This window comes from Eubalaena glacialis, chromosome 3 (genome assembly GCF_028564815.1).
Source record: "Eubalaena glacialis isolate mEubGla1 chromosome 3, mEubGla1.1.hap2.+ XY, whole genome shotgun sequence".
In the NCBI taxonomy this organism is placed as follows: domain Eukaryota; kingdom Metazoa; phylum Chordata; class Mammalia; order Artiodactyla; family Balaenidae; genus Eubalaena; species Eubalaena glacialis.
Window position 1 is genome coordinate 24,348,154 of NC_083718.1, and position 24,847 is coordinate 24,373,000.

General features: G+C 39.3%; 1 protein-coding gene across 2 annotated transcripts in view; it reads right to left on the reverse strand.

Annotated features, from left to right (window-relative positions):
• The window catches only part of LIN9 (lin-9 DREAM MuvB core complex component), a 105,100-nt gene extending 80,608 nt beyond the window's left edge, over positions 1 to 24,492 (reverse strand). Inside the window, exons 1-4 of one of the 2 annotated variants that reach the window (XM_061185369.1) lie at positions 24,402 to 24,492; positions 17,794 to 17,826; positions 16,270 to 16,364; positions 14,296 to 14,400 (exon numbers count right to left, since the gene is read on the reverse strand). In XM_061185369.1, the coding sequence (XP_061041352.1) occupies positions 14,296 to 14,400; positions 16,270 to 16,364; positions 17,794 to 17,826; positions 24,402 to 24,480 (312 nt within the window). In that variant the 5' untranslated portion in view covers positions 24,481 to 24,492. The remainder of the gene's footprint in view (positions 1 to 14,295; positions 14,401 to 16,269; positions 16,365 to 17,793; positions 17,827 to 24,401) is intronic. The other variant, XM_061185370.1, reaches the window with a different exon arrangement.
• Positions 24,493 to 24,847: the final 355 nt, after the last annotated feature.

Here is a 24,847-nt window from a genome sequence, read left to right on the forward strand (position 1 = left end):
CACTGATGCTAAAAACACTTGATAAAATTCAATATCCATTAAAAAAAAAAACTCTTAATGGAATAAAAGTAGACAAAATGACTAAAAAAACATGATATACCAAAAGTTAAATGATACAGCTAAAGAAGTACTTGAAGGGAAATTTAATTCATTGAGTAAATGCTTATATTAGAAAAAAGGAAAAATTTCAAATAAATAACTTATCCTTCCACCTTAAGAAACTAGAGAAAGAAGAAAACTCAAAGCAAACAGAGGAAGAAAATAATAAAAATTAGAGCATAAATAATAGAAAGAAAAAATAGAAAACCAATAGAGAAAAATCAATAAAACCAAAAGTTCTTTGAAAAAAATCAACAAAATTGACAAACCTTTAGCAATACTGACCAAGAAAATAAAAACAGATGAACACTTTCTTAACCTTCAAAACACATTTCTCCCTATTCCAATCGAAATGTCAGTATCGGACTTCCCTGGTGGCACAGTGGTTAAGAATCCACCTGCCAATGCAGGGGACAAGGGTTCAAGCCCTGGCCCGGGAAGATACCACATGCCACGGAGCAACTAAGCCCGTGCGCCACAACTACTGAGCCTGCACTCTAGAGCCCGCGAGCCACAACTACTTAGCCCACGTGCCACAACTACTGAAGCCCGTGCGCCTAGAGCCCGTGCTCCGCAACCAGAGAAGCCACCACAATGAGAAGCCCGCACACTGCAAAGAGTAGCCCCTGCTCGCCACAACTAGAGAAAGCCTGCGTGCAGCAACGAAGACCCAACACAGCCAAAAATAAAATTAATTAATTAATTAATTAATTTTTTAAAAAGGAAAGGTCAGTATCATATTCAATGTTAAAATTCTGAAAACATTCTCATTAAAGTGAGGAATATGACAAAGATGTTGATTATACCCCTATTTTTGACACTGTTTTGATGGAATTAGCCAATTAAACCAAAGGAATAAAATTGTAAAGGAGAAGACAAAATTACCATTATTTGCAGGTGATACGACTCCCCCAGAAAACTCAAGAAAATCAACTATAACCATTAAAAGGAATAAGAGAAATTAATAAAGTGGGAGAAAACAAAGTTGTTATACAAAAATCTCTATTTAAAAAAAATCATTATCGACTGAACTGCCCCAGAGCCCGAGGGGAGGGCGGACCCACTGAGGCTGCCGGCTCTGGAGGGGCCGCACCAGCCAAAGCCGCCACAGTCCTTGGGACCGCGGGCCAGTTGTTTCAACAAGTAACTTAAAGACAAAATGGAAAAACAAGGAGGTTTGTGCCTGAGATCATGTTGATGTGAAACCAGGGATGGCCACCTTGTGCTAGATCATTCATCCTGGGGTAAGCCAGCTGCCATGTCATGAGGACACTCAAGCAGCCCTAAGGAGAGATCCATGTGGCAAGGAACTGAGGCGTCCTACCTACAGCCACGAAATCAAATTATCAATGCCTGAAGGAGACTGACCAGAGGCCCAAGGACACAGGAAATATCAAGGTCATTACACAAACATCAGCCCCACAGAATCCCTAAAGCCCAGATCCTGAAGAAGCAAAAGAGGAGATAAACTGCCTCAAAAGGGATATTAGTCATGTATACTCCCTGCAAGAGTACATCAAAGGGCTTGTTTCCACTGATGATGACAAGAGATGCTACAACGGTACTTTAAGTTTTCAATATAATGGAAAATAAACTGAAAAAAAAAAAAAAACATTATCGGGACTTCCTTGGTGGTGCAGTAGTTAAGAATCCACCTGCCAATGTAGGTGACACGGGTTCGAACCCTGCTCCAGGAAGATCCCACATGCCGCAGAGCAACTATGCCAGTGCACCACCACTACTGAGCCTGCGCTCTAGAGCCCGTGAGCCACAACTACTGAACCCGAGTGCCACAACTACTGAAACCTGCGCACCTAGAGCCCATGCTCCACAACAAGAGAAGCCACTGCAATGAGAAGCCTGCACACCGCAACGAAGAGTAGCCCCTGCTTGCCGCCACTAGAGAAAGCGCATGCGCAGTAACAAAGACCCAACGCAGCCAAAAATAAATAAATAGATAGATAGATAAATAAATAAATAAATCATTATCTTTTCAATATATCAATGAGAACAAATTAGACAATCAAACAGAAGAAATATCCTGTTTATGACAACAAAAACAATAAGAACAAAAAGTATTAAACACCTAGGAATATACCTAAGAAATGTGCAAGATTGACATGGAAAAAAATTTTAAAGTCTACTAAGGGGTATTAAGGCTTGAATAAGTAGAACTACAACCAGTTCTTGGATGGGTAGTACCAATGTTACACGTCATAACCCCAAAATTAATTTATATTATTAGTTCAACATCAATGAAAATCCCAACAGAATTTTTTTCCTAGTCAAGTTGATTCTAAAGTCCATATGGAAAAATAAATGTGCAAGTATACTTAGGAAAATCTTAAAAAAGGATAAGTAATAATGTTATATCAGAGATTAAAACACAATATAAAGTCACATTAAAACAATTTGAGCGACTTCCCTGGTGGCGCAGTGGTTAAGAATCCTCCTGCCAATGCAGGGGACATGGGTTCAATCCCTGGTCTGGGAAGATCCCACAGGCCGCGGAGCAACTAAGCCCGTGCGCCACAACTACTGAACCTGCGCTCTAGAGCCCATGAGCCACAACTACTGAGCCCGTGTGCCACAACTACTGAAGCCCGTGTGCCCTAGAGCCCGTGCTCTGCAACAAGAGAAGCTACCACAATGAGAAGCCCACGTGCCGCAATGAAGAGTAGCCCCTGCTCACCACAACTAGAGAAAGCCCATGCGCAGCAACGAAGACCCAACGCGGCCAAAAAATAAATTAAAAAAAAAAAGTTGACATAAGCACATACAGAGACATGCTAGATATAAAGAGATAGAAAGTCCAGAAATAGGGGTTTCCCTGGTGGCGCAGTGGTTAAGAATCCGCCTGCCAATGCAGGGAACATGTGTTCGATCCCTGGTCCGGGAAGATCCCACATGCCACAGAGCAACTAAGCCCATGCCACAACTACTGAGCCCATGCGCCGCAACTACTGAAGCCCTCGCGCTCTAGGGCCCAAGTACCACAACTACTGAAGCCCGTGCTTTGCAACAAGCCACCGCAATGAGAAGCCCACACACCAAAACGAAGAGTAGCCCCCACTCGCCGCAACTAGAAAAAGCCTGCGTGCAGCAACGAAGACCCAACGCAGCCATAAGAAAACAAACAAACAAACAAACAAAAAATTAAAGAAAAAAAGAAAGTAACTTGGTCTTCCCCATTTGAATTCTTTAAAAAAAAAAAGTCTAGAAATAATCCCAAATATATACATGAATATAGCTTGTCATGCAGCAGCATTATAAACCAATGTATAAAAGATGGATTGTTCAGTAAATGTTACCCAGGACAACTAAGTAGTCCTCTAGGAAAAAAATTCAGTTGCAGTCTTACCTCATTCCCTACTCCAAAATAAATTCCAATGGATTGAAGATTTAAACATTTTTTTAAAAAATGAAATAAGAAATATAGAGAGAATTCTAAAACTATAAATGTTAGACTAGGGAAGGTCTTTCTAATCATAAAATCAAAAAGTCATTAAAAGGAAACACAGGGGATTAACCAAGATGGCGGAGTAGAAGGACGTGCTCTCACTCCCTCTTGCGAGAACACCAGAATCACAACTGGCTGCTGGACAATCATCGACAGGAAGACACTGGACTTCACCAAGGAGGATACCCCACGTCCAAGGACAGAGGAGAAGCCACAGTGAGACGGTAGGAGGGGCGCAATCAGAGTAAAATCAAATCCCATAACTGCTGGGTGGGTGACTCACAGACTGGTGAGCACTTATACCACAGAAGTCCACCCACTGGAGTGAACGTTCTGAGCCCCACGTCAGGCTTCCCAACCTGGGGGTCCGGCAACGGGAGGAGGAATTCATAGAGAATCAGACTTTGAAGCCTAGTGGGAATTGATTGCAGGACTTCGACAGGACTGGGGGAAACAGAGAACCCACTCTTGGAGGGCGTACACAAAATAGTGTGTGCATCGGGACCCAGGGGAAGGAGCAGTGACCCTGGGGGAGACTGAACCAGACATAACTGCTGGTGTTGGGGGGTCTCCTGCAGAGGCGGGGGCTGGCTCTGTTTCACTGTGGGGACAAGGACACTGGCAGCGGAGGTTCTGGGAAGTACTCCTTGGCGTGAGCCCTCCCAGAGTCTGCCATTAGCCCCACCAAAGAGCCCGGGTAGGCTCCAGTGTTGGGTTGCCTCAGGCAAAACAACCAACAGGGAGGGAACCCAGCCCCACCCAGCAACAGTCAAGTGGATTAAAGTTTTACAGAGCTCTGACCGCCACAGCAACAGTCAGCTCTACCCGCCTCCAGAGCCTCCCATCAAGCCTCTTAGATAGCCTCAACCACCAGAGGGCAGACAGCAGAAGCAAGAAAAACTACAGTCCTGCAGCCTGTGGAACAGAAACCAAATTTACAGAAAGACAGACAAGATGAAAAGGCAGAGGGCTATATACCAGATGAAGGAACAAGAAAAAACCCCAGAAAAACAACTAAATGAAGTGGAGATAGGCAACCTTCCAGAAAAAGAATTCAGAATAATGATAGTGAAGATGATCCAGGACCTTGGAATAAGAATGGAGGCAAAGATTGAGAAGATGCAAGAAATGATTAACAAAGACCTAGAAGAATTAAAGAACAAACAAACAGAGATGACCAATACAATAACTGAAATGAAAACTACACTAGAAGGAATCAATAGTAGAATAACTGAGGCAGAAGAACGGATAAGTGACCTGGAAGACAGAATGGTGGAATTCACTGCTGCGGAACAAACTAAAGAAAAAAGAATGAAAAGAAATGAAGACAGCCTAAGAGACCTCTGGGACAACATTAAACGCAACAACATTCGCATTATAGGGGTCCCAGAAGGAGAAGAGAGAGAGAAAGGACCAGAGAAAATATTTGAAGAGATTATAGTCGAAAACTTCCCTAACATGGGAAAGGAAATAGCCACCCAAGTCCAGGAAGCGCAGAGAGTCCCATACAGGATAAACCCAAGGAGAAGCACGCCGAGACACATAGTAATCAAAGTGGCAAAAATTAAAGACAAAGAAAAATTATTGAAAGCAGCAAGGGAAAAACGACAAATAACATACAAGGGAACTCCCATAAGGTTAACAGCTGATTTCTCAGCAGAAACTCTACAAGCCAGAAGGGAGTGGCATGATATACTTAAAGTGATGAAAGGGAAGAACCTACAACCAAGATTACTCTACCCAGCAAGGATCTCATTTAGATTTGATGGAGAAATCAAAAGCTTTACAGACAAGCAAAAGCTAAGAGAATTCAGCACCACCAAACCAGCTCTACAACAAATGTTAAAGGAACTTCTCTAAGTGGGAAACACAAGAGAAGAAAAGGACCTACAAAAACAAACCCAAAACAATTAAGAAAATGGTCATAGGAACATACATATCGATAATTACCTTAAACGTGAATGGATTAAATGCTCCAGCCAAAAGACACAGGCTTGCTGAATGGATACAAAAACAAGACCCATATATATGCTGTCTACAAGAGACCCACTTTAGACCTAGGGACACATACAGACTGAAAGTGAGGGGATGGAAAAAGATATTCCATGCAAATGGAAATCAAAAGAAAGCTGGAGTAGCTATACTCATATCAGATAAAATAGACTTTAAAATAAAGAATGTTACAAGAGACAAGGAAGGACACTACATAATGATCAAGGGATCAATCCAAGAAGAAGATATAACAATTATAAATATATATGCACCCAACATAGGAGCACCTCATTACATAAGGCAATTGCTAACAGCTATAAAAGAGGAAATTGATAGTAACACAATAATAGTGGGGGACTTTAACACCTCACTTACACCAATGGACAGATCATCCAAAATGAAAATAAATAAGGAAACAGAAGCTTTAAATGACACAATAGACCAGATAGATTTAATTGATATTTATAGGACATTCCATCCAAAAACAGCAGATTACACGTTCTTCTCAAGTGCGCACAGAACATTCTCCAGGATAGATCACATCTTGGGTCACAAATCAAGCCTCAGTAAATTTAAGAAAATTGAAATCATATCAAGCATCTTTTCTGACCACAACGCTATGAGATTAGAAATGAATTACAGGGGAAAAAGCGTAAAAAGCACAAACACATGGAGGCTAAACAATACGTTACTAAATAACCAAGAGATTACTGAAGAAATCAAAGAGGAAATCAAAAAATACCTAGAGACAAATGACAATGAAAACACGACAACCCAAAACCTATGGGATGCTGCAAAAGCAGTTCTAAGAGGGAAGTTTATAGCTATACAAGCCTACCTAAAGAAACAAGAAAAATCTCAAGTAAACAATCTAACCTTACACCTAAAGAAACTAGAGAAAGAAGACCAAACAAAACCCAAAGTTAGCAGAAGGAAAGAAATCATAAAGATCAGAGCGGAAATAAATGAAATAGAAACAAAGAAAACAATAGCAAAGATCAATAAAACTAAAAGCTGGTTCTTTGAGAAGATAAACAAAATTGATAAGCCATTAGCCAGACTCATCAAGAAAAAGAGGGAGAGGACTCAAATCAATAAAATCAGAAATGAAAAAGGAGAAGTTACAACAGACACCGCAGAAATACAAAGCATCCTAAGAGACTACTACAAGCAACTTTATGCCAATAAAATGGACAACCTGGAAGAAATGGACAAATTCTTAGAAAGGTATAACCTTCCAAGACTGAACCAGGAAGAAGCAGAAAATATGAACAGACCAATCACAAGTAATGAAATTGAAACTGTGATTAAAAATCTTCCAACAAACAAAAGTCCAGGACCAGATGGCTTCACAGGTGAATTCTATCAAACATTTAGAGAAGAGCTAACACCTATCCTTCTCAAACTCTTCCAAAAAATTGCAGAGGAAGGAACACTCCCAAACTCATTCTATGAGGCCACCATCACCCTGATACCAAAACCAGACAAAGACACTACAAAAAAAGAAAATTACAGACCAATATCACTGATGAATATAGATGCAAAAATCCTCAACAAAATACTAGCAAACAGAATCCAACAACACATTAAAAGGATCATACACCACGATCAAGTGGGATTTATCCCAGGGATGCAAGGATTCTTCAATATACGCAAATCAATCAATGTGATACACCATATTAACAAATTGAAGAATAAAAACCATATGATCATCTCAATAGATGCAGAAAAAGCTTTTGACAAAATTCAACACCCATTTATGATAAAAACTCTCCAGAAAGTGGGCATAGAGGGAACCTACCTCAACATAATAAAGGCCATATACGACAAACCCACAGCAAACATCATTCTCAACGGTGAAAAACTGAAAGCATTTCCTCTAAGATCAGGAACGAGACAAGGATGTCCACTCTCACCACTATTATTCAACATAGTTCTGGAAGTCCTAGCCACGGCAATCAGAGAAGAAAAAGAAATAAAAGGAATACAAATTGGAAAAGAAGAAGTAAAACTGTCACTGTTTGCAGATGACATGATACTATACATAGAGAATCCTAAAACTGCCACCAGAAAACTGCTAGAGCTAATTAATGAATATGGTAAAGTTGCAGGATACAAAATTAATGCACAGAAATCTCTTGCATTCCTATACACTAATGGTGAAAAATCTGAAAGAGAAATTATGGAAACACTCCCATTTACCATTGCAACAAAAAGAATAAAATACCTAGGAATAAACCTACCTAGGGAGACAAAAGACCTGTATGCAGAAAACTATAAGACACTGATGAAAGAAATTAAAGATGATACCAACAGATGGAGAGATATACCATGTTCTTGGATTGGAAGAATCAACATTGTGAAAATGACTATACTACCCAAAGCAATCTACAGATTCAATGCAATCCCTATCAAATTACCAATGGCATTTTTTACGGAGCTAGAAAAAATCATCTTAAAATTTGTATGGAGACACAAAAGACCCCGAATAGCCAAAGCAGTCTTGAGGGAAAAAAACGGAGCTGGAGGAATCAGACTCCCTGACTTCAGACTATACTACAAAGCTACAGTAATCAAGACAATATGGTACTGGCACAAAAACAGAAACATAGATCAATGGAACAAGATAGAAAGCCCAGAGATAAACCCACGCACCTATGGTCAACTAATCTATGACAAAGGAGGCAAAGATATACGATGGAGAAAAGACAGTCTCTTCAACAAGTGGTGCTGGGAAAACTGGACAGCTACATGTAAAAGAATGAAATTAGAATACTCCCTAACACCATACACAAAAATAAACTCAAAATGGATTACAGACCTAAATGTAAGACCGGACACTATAAAACTCTTAGAGGAAAACATAGGAAGAACACTCTTTGACATAAATCACAGCAAGATCTTTTTTGATCCACCTCCTAGAGTAATGGAAATAAAAACAAAAATAAACAAATGGGACCTAATGAAACGTCAAAGCTTTTGCACAGCAAAGGAAACCATAAACAAGACGAAAAGACAACCCTCAGAATGGGAGAAAATATTTGCAAACGAATCAACGGACAAAGGATTAATCTCCAAAATATATAAAGAGCTCATTCAGCTCAATATTAAAGAAACAAACACCCCAATCCAAAAATGGGCAGAAGACCTAAATAGACATTTCTCCAAAGAAGACATACAGACGGCCACGAAGCACATGAAAAGCTGCTCAACATCACTAATTATTAGAGAAATGCAAATCAAAACTACAATGAGGTATCACCTCACACCAGTTAGAATGGGCATCATCAGAAAATCTACAAACAACAAATGCTGGAGAGGGTGTGGAGAAAAGGGAACCCTCTTGCACTGTTGGTGGGAATGTAAATTGATACAGCCACTATGGAGAACAATATGGAGGTTCCTTAAAAAACTAAAAATAGAATTACCATATGACCCAGCAATCCCACTACTGGGCATATACCCAGAGAAAACCGTAATTCAAAAAGACACATGCACCCCAATGTTCATTGCAGCACTATTTACAATAGCCAGGTCATGGAAGCAACCTAAATGCCCATCAACAGACGAATGGATAAAGAAGTTGTGGTACATATATACAATGGAATATTACTCAGCCATAAAAAGGAATGAAATTGAGTCATTTGTTGAGACGTGGATGGATCTAGAGACTGTCATACAGAGTGAAGTAAGTCAGAAAGAGAAAAACAAATATCGTATATTAACGCATGTATGTGGAACCTAGAAAAATGGTACAGATGAGCCGGTTTGCAGGGCAGAAGTTGAGACACAGATGTAGAGAACAGACATATGGACACCAAGGGGGGAAAACTGCGGTGGGGCGGGGATAGTGGTGTGCTGAATTGGGCGATTGGGATTGACATGTATACACTGATGTGTATAAAATGGATTACTAATAAGAACCTGCAGTATAAACAAACAAACAAAACAACTAATACTAAACTTTCATTGGGTTATTTGTATGGAAATATGTTAATATAAATGTTTCAGACATTACATGAAATTTCTAAAAATCTTATATGTTCTGGTATAATGTTATAAGTCATAATCCTAGTTATTACTTTAAAATGTATATCTCAGAAATAACTAATTTTCTTGTCAACTGCATTATTATGAACTTTCATCAAATCTTTAACCGTGGTCATTTTTAAGTCTTTTGTCATTTACAGACAGTTCTGGGTGTACTCTGATGCTTTTGTAAATATGTTCCTATAAAAGGGTTTCATCTTCAGGAAATTCATGGAAAAGACTCTGACAAGTACAGGTTTCTGGTACCTGACTGTACTGCTGAACTGAATGAATAAGCATTTTCAGAACTCTAATGAAAAACTGATGAGCTCATAAAAGTGCTAACAAAAGATCAAGATGAAAAAAAAAAATTTAATTACATGGGACTGAGTGAACTGATGAGGATGAGTATAATTTTTGTGACTTTCTGCTTGAATTTAAAAAAAGAAAAAATCCCACAAGAACTCAGAGGCAAAGAATATACAAATCAATTTTCACTGCAAAGTAAAGGAGCTGTTACAGTGGAGGATTACTGGACTGAATGTCAATATTATGACATAGTATGAGTGTGTTTCATGTTTGGTAATTGCAATCATTGTTGCTTTTGTTGTGGTCATCCATGTACAATGCTTGGTGTCAGTCTATTTATCTCTTGTAAAAATAAAATACAGTGTGTGTGGAAAAAAAAAAAAAAAAAAAAAAAGGAAACACAGCTATATCTGACCCTTAGAATTTTTTCAGTCCTCTATGGTGAAAAATATAGAAACAAAGCAAAAGACAAACTACAAACTGTGAAAAAAATTATAACCAGTATGAACAGCCAAAGGGCTAATATTGTTAATATGTATAAAATTCTTACAAACTAATAAGAAAATGACCAACAATCTAATAAAAAACAGGAGAAAGACAAACAGTTTAGAGCTAAGGAAAGAAAGTTTGTAAACATATATGAAAAGTATCTCACCGTCACTCATAAATGACATGCCAACCAAAACAAGTGAGATGCTATTATGAGATTAGCAAAAATCTAGATGTTTGGTTATATACTGAGTTAACAAGCATTAGGTAAAATAGGCACTGTGATATATTACTGGTTGAAAGTCTAAGCCAGTACAATTTCTTTGGAGAATAATTTGGCACTACTTCAAAAACTTTAAATGTGCATATCCTGTGATCCAGCAATTCCACATTTTAGCCATCTGCCCTAGATAAACACTTGCAAATTTATACAAATATGTTTGGGATGTTCACTACAGCATTGTTTGTAATAATGAAAACTTAGAAACCACTTGAATACCCATAAAATAGGAGAATTTATAAATAAATTATGGTATAAGATTGACTACTACAAAACAGTAAAAAGAAATGAAATATTGAAGCCTGTCTAACTAAATCAGTCAGCATGGCCAGATCTCAAAAACAGACTTTTGATTCCACTGCAGGGGGCCCGGGTTTGATCCCTGGTCAGGAAACTAAGACCCCTGCAAGCCGCGAGGCAAAAAAAACCAAAAGAACAACCAAACCAAACCAAACCAAACCAAAAAAAACACTTCTGAGTGAAAAAATAAATTACAGAATGATGCCTGATATAGTATCATGAAAATAATACTATAAATGTAATTTTAAAACTACATACACAAAACAATACCATATATTTTCTATGAATACATATATAAAGGTTTAGAAGTATTAAAAAGATCTAAAAGGATAATCAAACTACAGTGGTTGGTTACCAGTGGAAGAGGGAAGCAGATCTGGAGGGTAGGTGAAGGTCAAAATTAACTTTTTATTTTTTAGTATAAAACTTTACTTAGGAAAAATTGTAGATTTATAGAAAAGTTGCAAAGATAATACAGAGGTTCCATATGCCCTTCATCCAGCTTTCCCTAATGTTAACATCTTATATAACCATGGTTTGTCAAAACTAAGAAATTAACATTCATATAATTCTATTAACTAAACCACAGACTTTATTTGGATTTCTCCAGTTTTTCCATTAATGTCCTTTTTCTGTACCAGAATCCAATTCAGGATACCACACTGTACTTAGAAAATTAACTTTTTAATGTAAAAAAAAATTATATGTCATGAGTCATTTAGCATAAATAATAACCAAATTATTATAAAGTATTATTTTCAGAAAGAGTGCTATTTTTATTTCTACTGAGTTATTGACCCAAATTCTAAAATAGGGTATTGGTGGCTCACTGCATACAAAACTGTATTAAAGATTTCTCTGTTGAGTATGAGGAAATATATTCAATCTGTTAGTGGAAATATAAATTATTACAACTTCTATAAATAGATTATTAGGTAGTATCTTCCAAAGTTTAAGTGTAAATACCCTTGTAGCAATTACACTTCTAAGGGTTTATTCAACAAATGGAAAATGGAGAGTGACTGCTACTGATTTTTTTTGAGATGATGAAAATGTCCTAAAATTGGTTGTGGTGATAGTTGCACACCTCTGTGCATATATTAAAACGACTGAATTGTATGCTTTAAATAGGTAAATTGTATGCTATGTTAATTGTATCTCAATAAAGCTACAACAAAAAAAGTAGAGCTCTGAAGACAGGCTGCCTGCCATTTAGTATCAGCTTTCACTTATTAGCTTTGTGATCTTGAACAAGATACTTCTCTGTGGACTTCCCTGGTGGCGCAGTGGTTAAGAATCCACCTGCCAATGCAGGTGACATGGGTTCAAGCCCTGGCCCGGGAAGATCCCACATGCCGCGGAGCAACTAAGCCTGTGCGCCACGACTACTGAGCCTGCGCTCTAGAGCCCGAGAGCCACAACTACTGAGCCCACGTGCTACAACTACTGAAGCCCGCGGGCCTAGAGCCCATGCTCTGCCACAACAGAAGCCACCGCAGTGAGAAGCCTGCGCACCGCAACGAAGAGTAGCCCCCACTCGCCGCAACTAGAGAAAGCCCGCACACAGCAACGAAGACCCAGTGCAGCCAAAAATAAATAAAAAAAAAAAGATACTTCTCTGTGTCTGTTTTCTCACCTGAAAAATGGGAAATAAGATAATAGTAACCTAACTCATGGGGGGTTTGAAGATTAAATCAAAGTAATACATATGAAGTGCTTAGAACAGGATCTGGCACATACTAAGTACTGAATAAACGTTGGTTTTTAATAATTTTCCAGCTCTGAATAGTGCTCTTTAAACAAACATACAGATAGAATACACCAGATTTGAGGCTGTGACTAGGAAAGTAAGGGAACAACGCATATCATGTAAATGAAGACTGAAAGAACTAGGCATGTTAAGACTAGAAAAGAGAAAACTCAGAGAATATAAAATTTTTTCACATAGTTAAAGAAGTCTCATATCATGTCTGTCCTATGTTATATTTGTTCTGTATTGCTCACAAGTAGAAAGGCCTTTGTGAAATAGTCCCAGAAGGAATGATATGTGCCTGGGGAGGAGGGCTTTGGATAGACTTAGGGCAGGATGGTTTCATAGTCACAAAGACCAGAGTTTTCTGTATGCTTGAAAATTTTCCTAGTAAATAGTTGGAGGGAAAAAAAAGAACTTAAAAAAAAATCCACACCTCTGGAAATTTAAAAAATCTAAACAGAGTTAAAGCATCCAAATTATCCTAATAACACAGCTCTTCTAAAATCAATACAAGAAATAGTTGTTGACTATTCTTGTATTCATTCAATCTTGTATCTGACATCTACTGAGCCAAGCAATGCACACTGTGTATTAGTTTCAACTGGGTCAAATTTTTAAATTGAATTTTAGATGCTTATGCACACTTGTCCCTGATGTTAAAAAGTTCATATATTTTTGCTCATTTTACAGAGAACGAACATATTTTACTATTTGAAATGATTATAAAGGTATGTAAAAGTTCTTTGGTTTTTTGTGGGTTTTTTTGGTAGGGCATATTGCTGGTAATACCTTTAATTAATTGATGCCAAATCCTTGGTTGAGAAAATTACCTCTACTGTGATACATCCTACTGGAAAATGTTATAACACTTTTGAAAAAAAAAAGAATGGGAAGTAGGGAATAACTATATCAAAAATTATACATTTCATAGGAGAAAATTATTGTATTCTTAAAGTTAGTATTTCCTTATCTAATTTTCATTCATTCCTTTGATTCTTACATGTCCACTATAATTTTTCTTTAAAAGATGTCAAAAATGAAAAAGGAGATATAATTTCATGCTCTATATTTTCCTCTTTTGGATAAAGGAAGTCTTCAACATACTTCACTCAATGACAAAGTAAAATGAGTTTTCCCCTCTGATTTCCATGCAAACGCCAAGCTGATTCCAATTTGCTAAGTCCATCTGCTGAATGTCCACTATCTCCATGCTTAAAAAAAGAGTGTGCATGGGAATTCCCTGGCGATCCAGTAGTTAGGACTCCGTGCTTCCACTGCAGGGGGCACAAAATCCTGGTTCAATCCCTGGGGGAACTAAAATCCCGCATGCCTTGTGGTGCGGCCAAAAAAAAAAAGAAGAAGAAGAGTGTGCATTTGTAAGACTGAGGACTGGCTGTCTACGCTGGCTTAAAGCCCATCAATAAAATAATGCCCTTTTTTAGGTAACTAAAACAGGAGCTGAGCTGAAGTACTGATTTAAAGAACTTGTTACTCAAAATGTCATAGAACAATAAATATATACTTTATTATACTGAGCGATTGCTCACTTCCTTTCAATGAAACAAAATTTTAGCACACACATACCTGTGGAACCATTGCCACCCTCTGATTTCTTTTAGGTGACCTTGTATTTATTTGTCTGTCATCTTCATCAGAAAAGAGCCGACTTCGTTTTGAATTTCTGAAAGGCTATGATAGAAATTTTTTTATTTAATGAAAAGGCCAAACACCTGCCATTTTTGTTCCAAAACACAATTCTATACTTGGAAAATACAGCTAACTCTGAATTATCAGCAGTATTGAAGGATGAAGAATGGGTAATAAAAAGCACACAAATAATTTCAGATTTTAGAAAGTAGAAAGATACATATGTACGTAATTTGTTTAGAAATGAAACACCTAGCTGTTAATTAAAACTAGAACGCAAGTCTCCTTCGTATAGTACACTGGCAGTCTTGAATGTTGAAGATAGGAAAATTAAGCTCTGGAAATTCTAGTTCTCATTATGTTGGCGCTTGGATTAATACCAACCAGTTGGGTGTTTCACCTGATAGGTCTATTGGATAGGGCTGGGTTGGGACAAAGTTACTAGATCACTTTAGAGAGTAAATCTAAATGTATATAATATTATACTAGATCCGCTGTCAAAAACTGTTGACAAATTTCCATTTGCAAATAAAAATACAAGATACCTATAACAGATACTTGATAAGTGCAAGTAGAACTAAAAAATTTTAAGTATCCAAAGTACATCACACAGTTAAGGATTTATAATATGAAAAATTTTACAGTCCATCCTAGGTTCAGAGGCTTAATAGGCAAGAACAACAGAAATAATATCCCAATAGCACCCACATCATTTCTCAAATCCTTCTCCCACCATTCAAGACAGTTCCATGCCTACTTAGAACTGAAGCAGGTGCAGCGGGCTAGCAACATATGGGAAGCATCCAACTGGGTCAAGGCTAGAGGTATGGACCAGTGATATTAAACCCACTGAGAGTCTCAACACTGCAGAGCCCTGACAGGAAGTCCCTTCTACCCTGCTCCCTTCCTCTGACCATGGGTAGAGAGGAGGAAGAGAATGACGGTGACAGAAATGATAACAGCGTGGAGAGTCCTGTACACTCACTGTGGCCAGCTGCCCAGGCTACTGACAGCTACTGTCTAATCTAGCTCCAGGCTTGTTTCATGATTGACCCTTAAAATTTCCTGTCTATCTGGCTGGGCAGGGGAGGAAGAGAGGCCCCGAAAATTGTTAGTCACGCCAAATATATGCTCATCTCTACTTCCCACCCCTAAATGCATGTATCCTTGACTTACACAAGATTTCAGTATCCTACCACTTATTTAAATATCTTTTTGTAGGGACCAGAGCCAGGTACAATCTTTTTATTAAAACAAATCTATTAAACTATTAAAAATCTATTAAGGGGCTTCCCTGGTGGCGCAGTGGTTGAGAATCTGCCTGCCGATGCAGGGGACACGGGTTCGAGCCCTGGCCTGGGAAGATCCCACATGCCGCCGGAGCAACTAGGCCCGTGAGCCACAACTACTGAGCCTGCGCGTCTGGAGCCTGTGCTCCGCAACGAGAGAGGCTGCCGACAGTGAGAGGCCCGCGCACCGCGATGAAGAGTGGCCCCCGCTCGCCGCAACTAGAGAAAGCCCTTGCACAGAAACGAAGACCCAACACAGCCAAAAATAAATAAATTAATTAATTAATTAAAAAAAAAAAAAGCAAAAGGCATATGCCAACATTCTTAAAAAAAAAAAAAATCCATTAAAGTAAGATTTCGGGTTGTTTGAGTTTTTGGGTTTGCCTATTTAAAGAAACTACAATTACTTAACAAATGCTTAATGATGAATAGATTATCACAGGCTATAGATTATTTATCTAGATATGATCAAATACTGTTCAATGACACTTAATGACACAAATGCTTGGAGTTGGGGAAAACCCTTGGAAAATTTTTATAGTGCTGTAAGAATGTGCACATGACAATAATACAGACAATTTAGCTATCATATTCTAAAGAGTAGGAAAAACTAATTCCTTACCATTTCCACAGCAGAGCCTGTATTCCTGCCTTTCCAAACAGGTGTTTTTTGTAAAGAGCTGTACTTTTCATTCCATGTGTTAGATAAGCTTCCCTCTGTAATAAATATTTATTAATGATATTTAAGTTTAGTTCAAAGGATTTCATACTATAAACATGGCCTTTTTAATAACAGCAATATATCTGAAATATTTACGAATATGGAAAAAATATACTGACCATAATAATTTTAGTTTATTACAAATGAAAAAAATCTTTTCTGTATTTTTTTGTCAAACTCTCTAAATAATTTGACAAGGCAATGCTACTTGAAAGTATTACATTTTCATATTAAAACATGTGTGGCTTATTTCATTTTGGTTTTCAATAATTCCTCTATTCTTATTTGCCAAGAACTACCTCAGTACAATCTGATTGAAAGCAGGCAAGGAAAAATGGGAAAAGCTCCTTTAACCTTGAATTTAGAGCATATTTCTGCTTCAATGTGTAAAACCCTTGATATACAAAAATGAAATATGTGGGATTTTTTTCCTTAATTCAAAGAAACGTCTTCAGAGTTGTATGCAACCAGAAAAAATCCAATCAAGTAACCAATTACGTGTGTTATGAAAATAAAGAAGGTGAGTTTAATGTTTACAAAAAGGATATGTTTATTTAGAGAGAGATATAGAAAACTGGGATGAATATACACAAGATAGTTATGTTTATTTCCTTCTAATTACCTGAAAGCATTTTCTAATTTTTCTATAAAAAATTTATATCACTTCTATGTATTTTCTTAAAAAGAGAAATGGCTTTAATATTGGGAGAAAAAAATTAGTGAAATACTTTTTCAGACATATATTTTAATAAGTACAAAAGAAAAGAGATGGGATGGGGTTGATCCTGCTAGGCAAATAAATTAGGGTAATCCTGGAAGATAAGTGTTCTCAAGCCAGAAGGACTTAATTTGGTAGATCACCAATCCAAAGTATAATACAGTAGCTTTAAAAACTGAAAGTACTAATGAACCTTTGAGAAGATCTACATTGGTTCCAAATTTACTTACCCAGTAGAATATTGCTCAAGAGGTAAAATTTCAAAATAAATTATATTAAGAGGATAGGTCTAACGTACTCACACAAAGAAACAGCAAGACCAAGGAACATATCTAACTTTTTCTCAGAAAAAAATACTATCATTCTTTTATTTCAAGAGACTTGCATTACTACTTAGAAGACAAGATTCTTAAAAAACAAACAATTATGTAAAAATACAGCTTAGCCCAGTTGTTTAATAAATGATTTAACTCTAGTAAGAAATGTCTGGAACGTTTAGTTAGAAACTTCTTTAATCAATAATTCTAGGGGGAGAAAACCAAGGGCCAATTCCCCATATGAACTTATTATCACCAGTGAAAACCAATATTTAAAAGCTATAATGAATCATAACTTAGAAAGAAAAGAGAAATACTATATCCAAATAAATTTAATGAAATAAATTCCTAGTTTGTGTCATACTAAAAGAATCATGCTATGATTCTTACCTTTTAAACTGACAAGGGCTTTCGCTGAAGAGCCTGCAATGAAAACAAATCAGTATTACTTCAGAATCAAAGTGAGAGAAAAAGAACTTGGTTTAGGGTTAAAAGTGATACATTTAGTTTTAGCAATGTTGAAGTGACAGTGGAATGTGCAATTAGAAATAACTAGTAGACAATTCAAGATATTGACCAAAACTCAGACAATGTAAGGAAGAACTGGAGATATTTGGGAGTCTTGTTTGAAGTTGTGAGAACTGGAGACCTTCCCAAGAGAGAAAAATGTAGAAAGAGAGGTAAGAGGAAGAGTAGGGACAGAAGTGATTTTGGATCCTCATCCAGAAGTGTGCTAGAGAAGGAAAAGAGAAAGGGAATTGACATTTATTGAGGCAAAGATCAGAAGTGGTAATAGAGTGGAGAAAACAGAAAATGGAAATGATCCAGGGACTGTCATAGCAGACAATAAGTCCCTTGGAAGTCTAGAATGCAGGTATGTGCAACACTTAAAGATCCAAGCTGGATTAGGGAGCTGGAGGGGTTCACTGACTAAAACATTAGTGCATATTAGAATAACCAGGAAGCTCCTCATACATGCAGAAACTGTATGATTAATAAAGGCCCTCAGGGGATTCTGTTGCAGGTACCCCTCAGGCCCATTTCGAGAAACACTGGGCTACAGGTTCTGGTGTAAATAAAGGATAGGATCTATAGGTGAGGGGAAGTAGGAGAATTGATAGGGAAAGAAGTTTTCATGAGAGAGAGGGAGCAGTAAATTGAAAATCTCAGAGTTGGATAACTATACTGCAAAGAAGTTCAAGTCATTTGAAAAATAATAAAGTACGATCTCTCTCACTTACATGTGACATCTTAAAAAAAAGCAATGAAAGGGAATTCCCTGGCAGTCCAATGGTTAGAACTCCACACTTTCACTGCCGAGGGCCTGGGTTCAATCCCTGGTCGGGAACCAAGATCCCACAAGCTGCGTGGTGTGGCCAAAAAATAATAATAATAATAAATTTTTTTAAATTAATAAAACAAAAAACCCCCACCAAACTCACAGATACAGAGAAAAAATTGGTGGCTGTCAGAGGCGGGGGGAGGGGTGGATAGGCAAAATAGGTGAAGGGGGTCAAAAGGTACAAACTTCCAGTTATAAGATAAATAAGTTCTGGGGATGTAATGTAAAGCATGATAACTATAGTTAACAATACTGTATTATATATTTGAAAGTTGCTAAAAGAATAGATCTTAAAAGTTTTCATCACAAGAAAAAAAAATTGTAACTGTGTGGTGATTAGTAAAATGTAACTGTGTGGTGATTAGTAGTTAGTAAGTAACTAAACTTACTGTGGCAATTGTTTTGCAATATATACAAATATCAAATCATTATGCTGTACACCTAAAACTAATACAATGTTTTATGTTAATTATATCTCAATAAAAGAAAATAAATTAACAGGGGAAAAAAACCTTTCTATGCTCCAAAATAGAAATTATTCACATAATTATTAATGAATAAAATCTCCCTCTTTAAATTTAAAAAACTGTTTAGAACACCTTTTTTTCTTTTACTATAGTCAAATTATTATTTCTTGTCATTCCTCATTTTTAAATTTGTTTTATTTTAAAACCAGCTATTTCTCATCTCAGTTACTCTGACGTCCGTTTATGTTTAAAAAAATATAATCTAAGACCAGGCAGTAGTGATGTTATTTGAAAGGTTAGCCTTTTACTTACATTGAGAAAAGACAGATTTGTAAGTGGCTTGTTAAAAATGCCTGTCAACATCTATAAGGAGCCAGTCCATTATGACATTACACAAAACACAAAAATAAATAAATAAAAGATGACCTCAGGGATAAAGTAAGATAGAAGAACATGAACTAAGTACAAAAATCAGAGAAGACAAATTAATTCTCCTTGGTTTTTAACAAAAGCAGCAATGATTTACAACTCACATAAATGGACAACAGACTTTAAATGAGAAGTAACAGATAAAGTATCATGGTTCTGGCTATGAAACATTTTTATGTATCTCAGATCTCTAAACCTCAACTGACTTCTCTGCAAGGCAGTATGAGAGGTTTGTCGGACAACCCACCAACATCAAAGCCACTCTTACTTTCCCCTTACTCTCCTGCCTAGATGTGGAGAATGGTTAACAGGACACGTTAACAGCTTCTGTATGGCAAAGTGAAGTTTAATGACCAAAGGCAGTAAAGTTGTAGGGGGAAAAGTGGGGGACAGAGGCCATAAAGCCTTGCTAAGAAGCCTCAAAAAATACAACACAACTGGGAAAGCAGCAGTAGTAGACAGGGCACGACGTGTCAGTGTAGCTACCAAGAAAAACATGGTGCATTTGAGAAAAAGTGGTAACCATTCATTCATTCAGTGAATATGTGTAGAGTGCTGACTGCATCCTGGCCCCTGCTCTAGTCACTGGGGATACTGACAGCATGCAAAACAGACAAAGTCGATGCTCCTGATGCTCTCCTGGAATTTACATTCTAGCAAGGGGGAAACAAACACACACACACACACACACATATCACGGGACGGTAAGCACTACCGGAAAAAAAATAAAGCAGGATAATAAGGATAGGGAATGTGGGGTGGGAGTTGGTGGAGGGAAGACTATTTCTCTATAAGGTGCTCATGATTAGCTTCTCTGAAACGTGATATTTGAGCAGAGATCTGAAGGAAGAGGTGTGAGTTGTAAGGATATTCATTCCTGCTCCAAGAAGGCAGGGACTGTATCTTGCAGACTCTGACCTACCACCTTTAACCTTCTTCCCTTCTTGAGAGATAGTATAGCATAGTGGTTAAGAACACAGATGGAGACTAGCTGTGTTTGAATCTTGGCTCTGCCACTGTCTTACTGTGTTATCTTAAGCAAGTTACTTAACCTCTCTGTGCTACTTATTCTTCTTTTGTAAAATGGGGATTAAATGAGTTAGTATATGTAAAAGTGCTTAGAGAAAAATGCACATAGTACATGACTAATTTTAAGACCATGCTTATTGTTAGTATTACTTTGATCAATCAAAAAAAAAAAAGATTAGGTTAAGAACATGTATTTTACAGGCAGGTGAATTCAATTAAGTTAGACTCCTGCTTTAACTGGGTATGTTCATTCATTCAACATATATTCACTGAATACCTGCCACAGTACTATTCTAGGGACTGGGGTTAACTGAAGGAAAAGCTAGACAAAGCCTCTGTTCTCAGGGAAGTTTACACTGTAGTGGGAGGAGACATACAATAAACAAGTATATAAAATGACAGCTACACTGGTGGCAGCTGCTGTAAAGGAAATAACCAAGGGATCGCAGCGTGGGGAGTAACTAACTTTACACAGGGCGGGTAGGGAAGGTTTCTCTGAGGAGGTAACATGTGAAAAGGACTAGCCATGAGAGGACAGGGGGGCAAAGCAATGAGTCAGGCTGGTAGAAACAGCAGGTAAAAAAGCCCCGACGTAGAACATTTAGAATATTCAAGGAAGGGTGGGGGCATTATGTTTGGGAAGTCACTGGCAAGAGAAGGGTGGTTATGAAAAAAGAACAGAGAAGTAAGCCAGCTGTCATGCATGGAACTGGAACGCAAGCATGAAGAAAAACAGAAATGGCACCTTCTCTGGTGGGGCTTCTAACCAAAGCTAACCAAACAATCACAGTAACAAACGTAAAGCTGCAACTGTGACAGCTGCCACTAAGAAATTACACAGTGGTATGAAAAGATTTAATAAGAAGATGCATTATTTGTCAGGGAGGACAGAAGTTTAAAATGGGATCTAAAGGATAAGTAGAACTTAACCGGAAGTGAGAGGAAGGAAGAGCATTCCAGGTAGAGAGAACAGCATGTGCAAAAAAGAAAGCCTAGTGAGTATAGGGAATGAAAAAGGTCCAATTTAGTTCAAAGGGATAGAATGAGAGGAAGAGTGGTACAAAATGTAGCTGGAGAGGTGGGGAATGGCCAGACCACAAAGGGTCCTGTAGTTAGTAAAGTGTTTTCAGCAATAGGATGACATACATACATTCTGAAAGGATCACTCTGGCTGTGTGTAGGTTGCGGGGGAGGGCTGGGGTGGTGGATTGATGAGAGGCTGAAGCGATTAATGCAGAAGAGATGGTGACAGCTTGGACCAGGATGAAGGTGAGAAGTAGGTAAAATCGAGAGACATTTAGAAGGTAAAAGTTATAAGATTTAGTAAAGGCTTAATTATGGGAAGTGTGGAAGACAACCTCTATCTAGGTTTTAGCTGACTGCACAGCAGAGCCATTCATTACGACCGGAACCACTGGAAGTATCTCTGTATTGCAGTAGGATTATGAGGTAGATCTTGAACCCATAAAGTCTGAGGGGCCTCTGAGGCATCTGAGAGAAGATGTGAAATGGGCAAGAGATATTAAGCACAGAAGCCCAGAGGAAAGATCTGGGCTGAAGAGAGCCTCAGCTACCTCATTAGTAAGAGTACTTACCTCAACTGGAATGAGGATTAAATGAGCAAATGTATACAATATGCTTTGCACAGCACCTGGTTCATAGTTAGTACTAAATAAATAGTAGCTCTTATTATTGATAATGTTATACTGACTATTGGATAACTTACAAACTAGCCCCCTTGACTAAAACTGGCAAAGAAACACATCGCTACTTCTAGTATCAAACTGAAATCACTTCTGCTGCAGTTTCATTAACCATGCCTCTTACCCTACATTCAATTCCATATAAATTAAGCATTCATATATACCTGATTTATGGCACTGTGTGACAAACCAGGTAAAGCAATCCCTGCTTTCAACCAGCTGTGGTCAAGCTAAACAAGACATATATCGCACAAGCTAAGGTGCACGCCCACACACACCCTAGTGTACCAGAGATGTCACAAAGCAATATAAATGATTATCTTATATAGCTTGAGAGTGTAGCTGTAATTTGAACCCTAGTATGAGTCCCAAGTCTCTGCAAAGAACCGGAGTAAATCCTCAATAAATGTTTAATGATAATGAGCAAATATTCTAAATGACAGTTATCTAGTGGGTGGGACTTCCAAGAGGTGATAAAACACCTTTACGACACAGAGAGCAAGGACTTCCAGACGACGAGCACATTGTGTTTAGTAGGCCCACCTTTATTTAGGAGCATCCTAAATCACAATCGACTGTATTCTCCAAATAAGAAATAATAAAATTCATTGGTGGTCTACGGCTGTGCCTTATCCAATACAGTAGCCGCTAGACACACATGACTATTTAAACTTAAATTAACAAAAATCAAATGAAATTTAAAAGTCACTCTAGCCACATCTGAAGAGTTCCATAGCCACATATGGCTAAGTGGCTACCCTACTGGACATCGCAAAACAGAACATTTCCATCACTGAGAAAGTTCTACTGGAATTCCACGCTGGTCTAGAGCAAATTTAAAACACAAACTCTCTTAATACAACTTTTCACCAGTTTGGCAACTTGAACTTTCAACTTTATAGCACATTAAGAATATACGACCCCACAAGGAAAACAGAATTGGCTGTATTCAGTTCTCACTTTAAAAGTGTCTTGCACAGATAAATTTAACAGTTGTTTCTATTACACTAAAAGCTCTCACAAATGATACATATACATAAACTGAATAGTGAGTGTGCATCAGGACCCATCTGTAATTAACTGAAAGATGTGCCTTTATCTTGTATACTTTATATCGATACAATATTGTAAATTACAAAATTAAGTTATATTGTGCTTAAACTACAGAATTAGTGCTTTTACTTACTAAACACAAGTGAGCATCCACGTCTGAGATGGCAGGATGAGTAAACGTGGTTAAAGGAGGCAACGCACAGGGTGGGTGTCAGGAAGAGTACTGAATATGCCTGTGGTGATGGTCACATCCATGCGTAAAGGTACCCCCGTGATTCCTAAGACACATACGCAGAGAAGAAAGTCTGCGGGATGGGGGCTGCCTGAACACTTGTGTACCCAGTCTGGATTATCTCTGGAAAGGTCCACAGCCACCTGTGGTCCCAGGGGAAGGGGTCAGCCCTCTGACACGGAAATGCTTCCAGGGGTGGACACACCGGAGGAGGGAGGGGAGGGCAGTGATGATCACAAGTGCCTGCAGCGGCAGGAACTGTGACAGGACAGGATCAGAGGCCGGGACAAGAAGGAGAGCTGTGACCACCCCCTCCCCAGCCCGAGCCCTTCCCGGCCCCCGAAAGCGAGTTACATAACCCCGCCAGGCGTCTCTCCGCGCCGGGCGAGCGGTGCAGGCGGGGAGGACAGCCCCCGCGGCCAGCGGCCGCTCTTCCCCCACCGCGGCCGGGGGCCCGAGCCGGGCCAGGGGAGCAGCCACCGCCTCCGCCCCGCCCGGGCTGGGCCCCCGGGCTTTCGGTTTCCGGCCCTGGCTCTCACACAACCCCACAAACCAATACACAGACACCATAACAAAGGCGGCGACGCGGCGGCAACACCGGGGTGGAAGGACTAGGGGACCACAGCGGGGCTGGCAGTCAGCCCACTTGCCCGGCAGAGGGCACGGCCGCCCGTCCCGGCCGGATGCAACCCGGGGGCAGGCGGAGGGCGGGAAGAGTGGGGGTGCTTTGAGGTGCTACTCACTCTCGTCAGGCAACTGGTCGAGCTCCGCCATCTTGAACGAGCCGCGCCGCTTTTTCAAAGGCTGCCCGCCGCGGTGCATTGTGGGGCGGAGACTGTCTTTGCGAGGGAGGTTCGAATGCGGAGCTCGCTGCCCGCGGTGCGGCGCAGCGCGGCGCTACTCCCGCCGCTGCCGGCTGAGGCGGGCCCGGCTCCGCCCGCGCCTGCCCGGGGAGGGGGTGCCGCCGAGTGGGGCCGCGCCTCGCCCCTCCGCTCCCGCCCCCGGCCGGGCCGGAGGGAGGGGGAGGGAGGCCGGGCCGCCAGGCCCGTCTCGCGCCGCCCCTACCCGGGCCCGGCGCCGGAGCGCGGGGAGAGCGGGGGGAGCAGCGCGAGCTGCCGTGTCCCGCCCGGCCCGGCTCCCGGTCCGCGCCGCCCGCCCCCTCCGGGGCTCGCTCCCGGCGCGCGTTTCG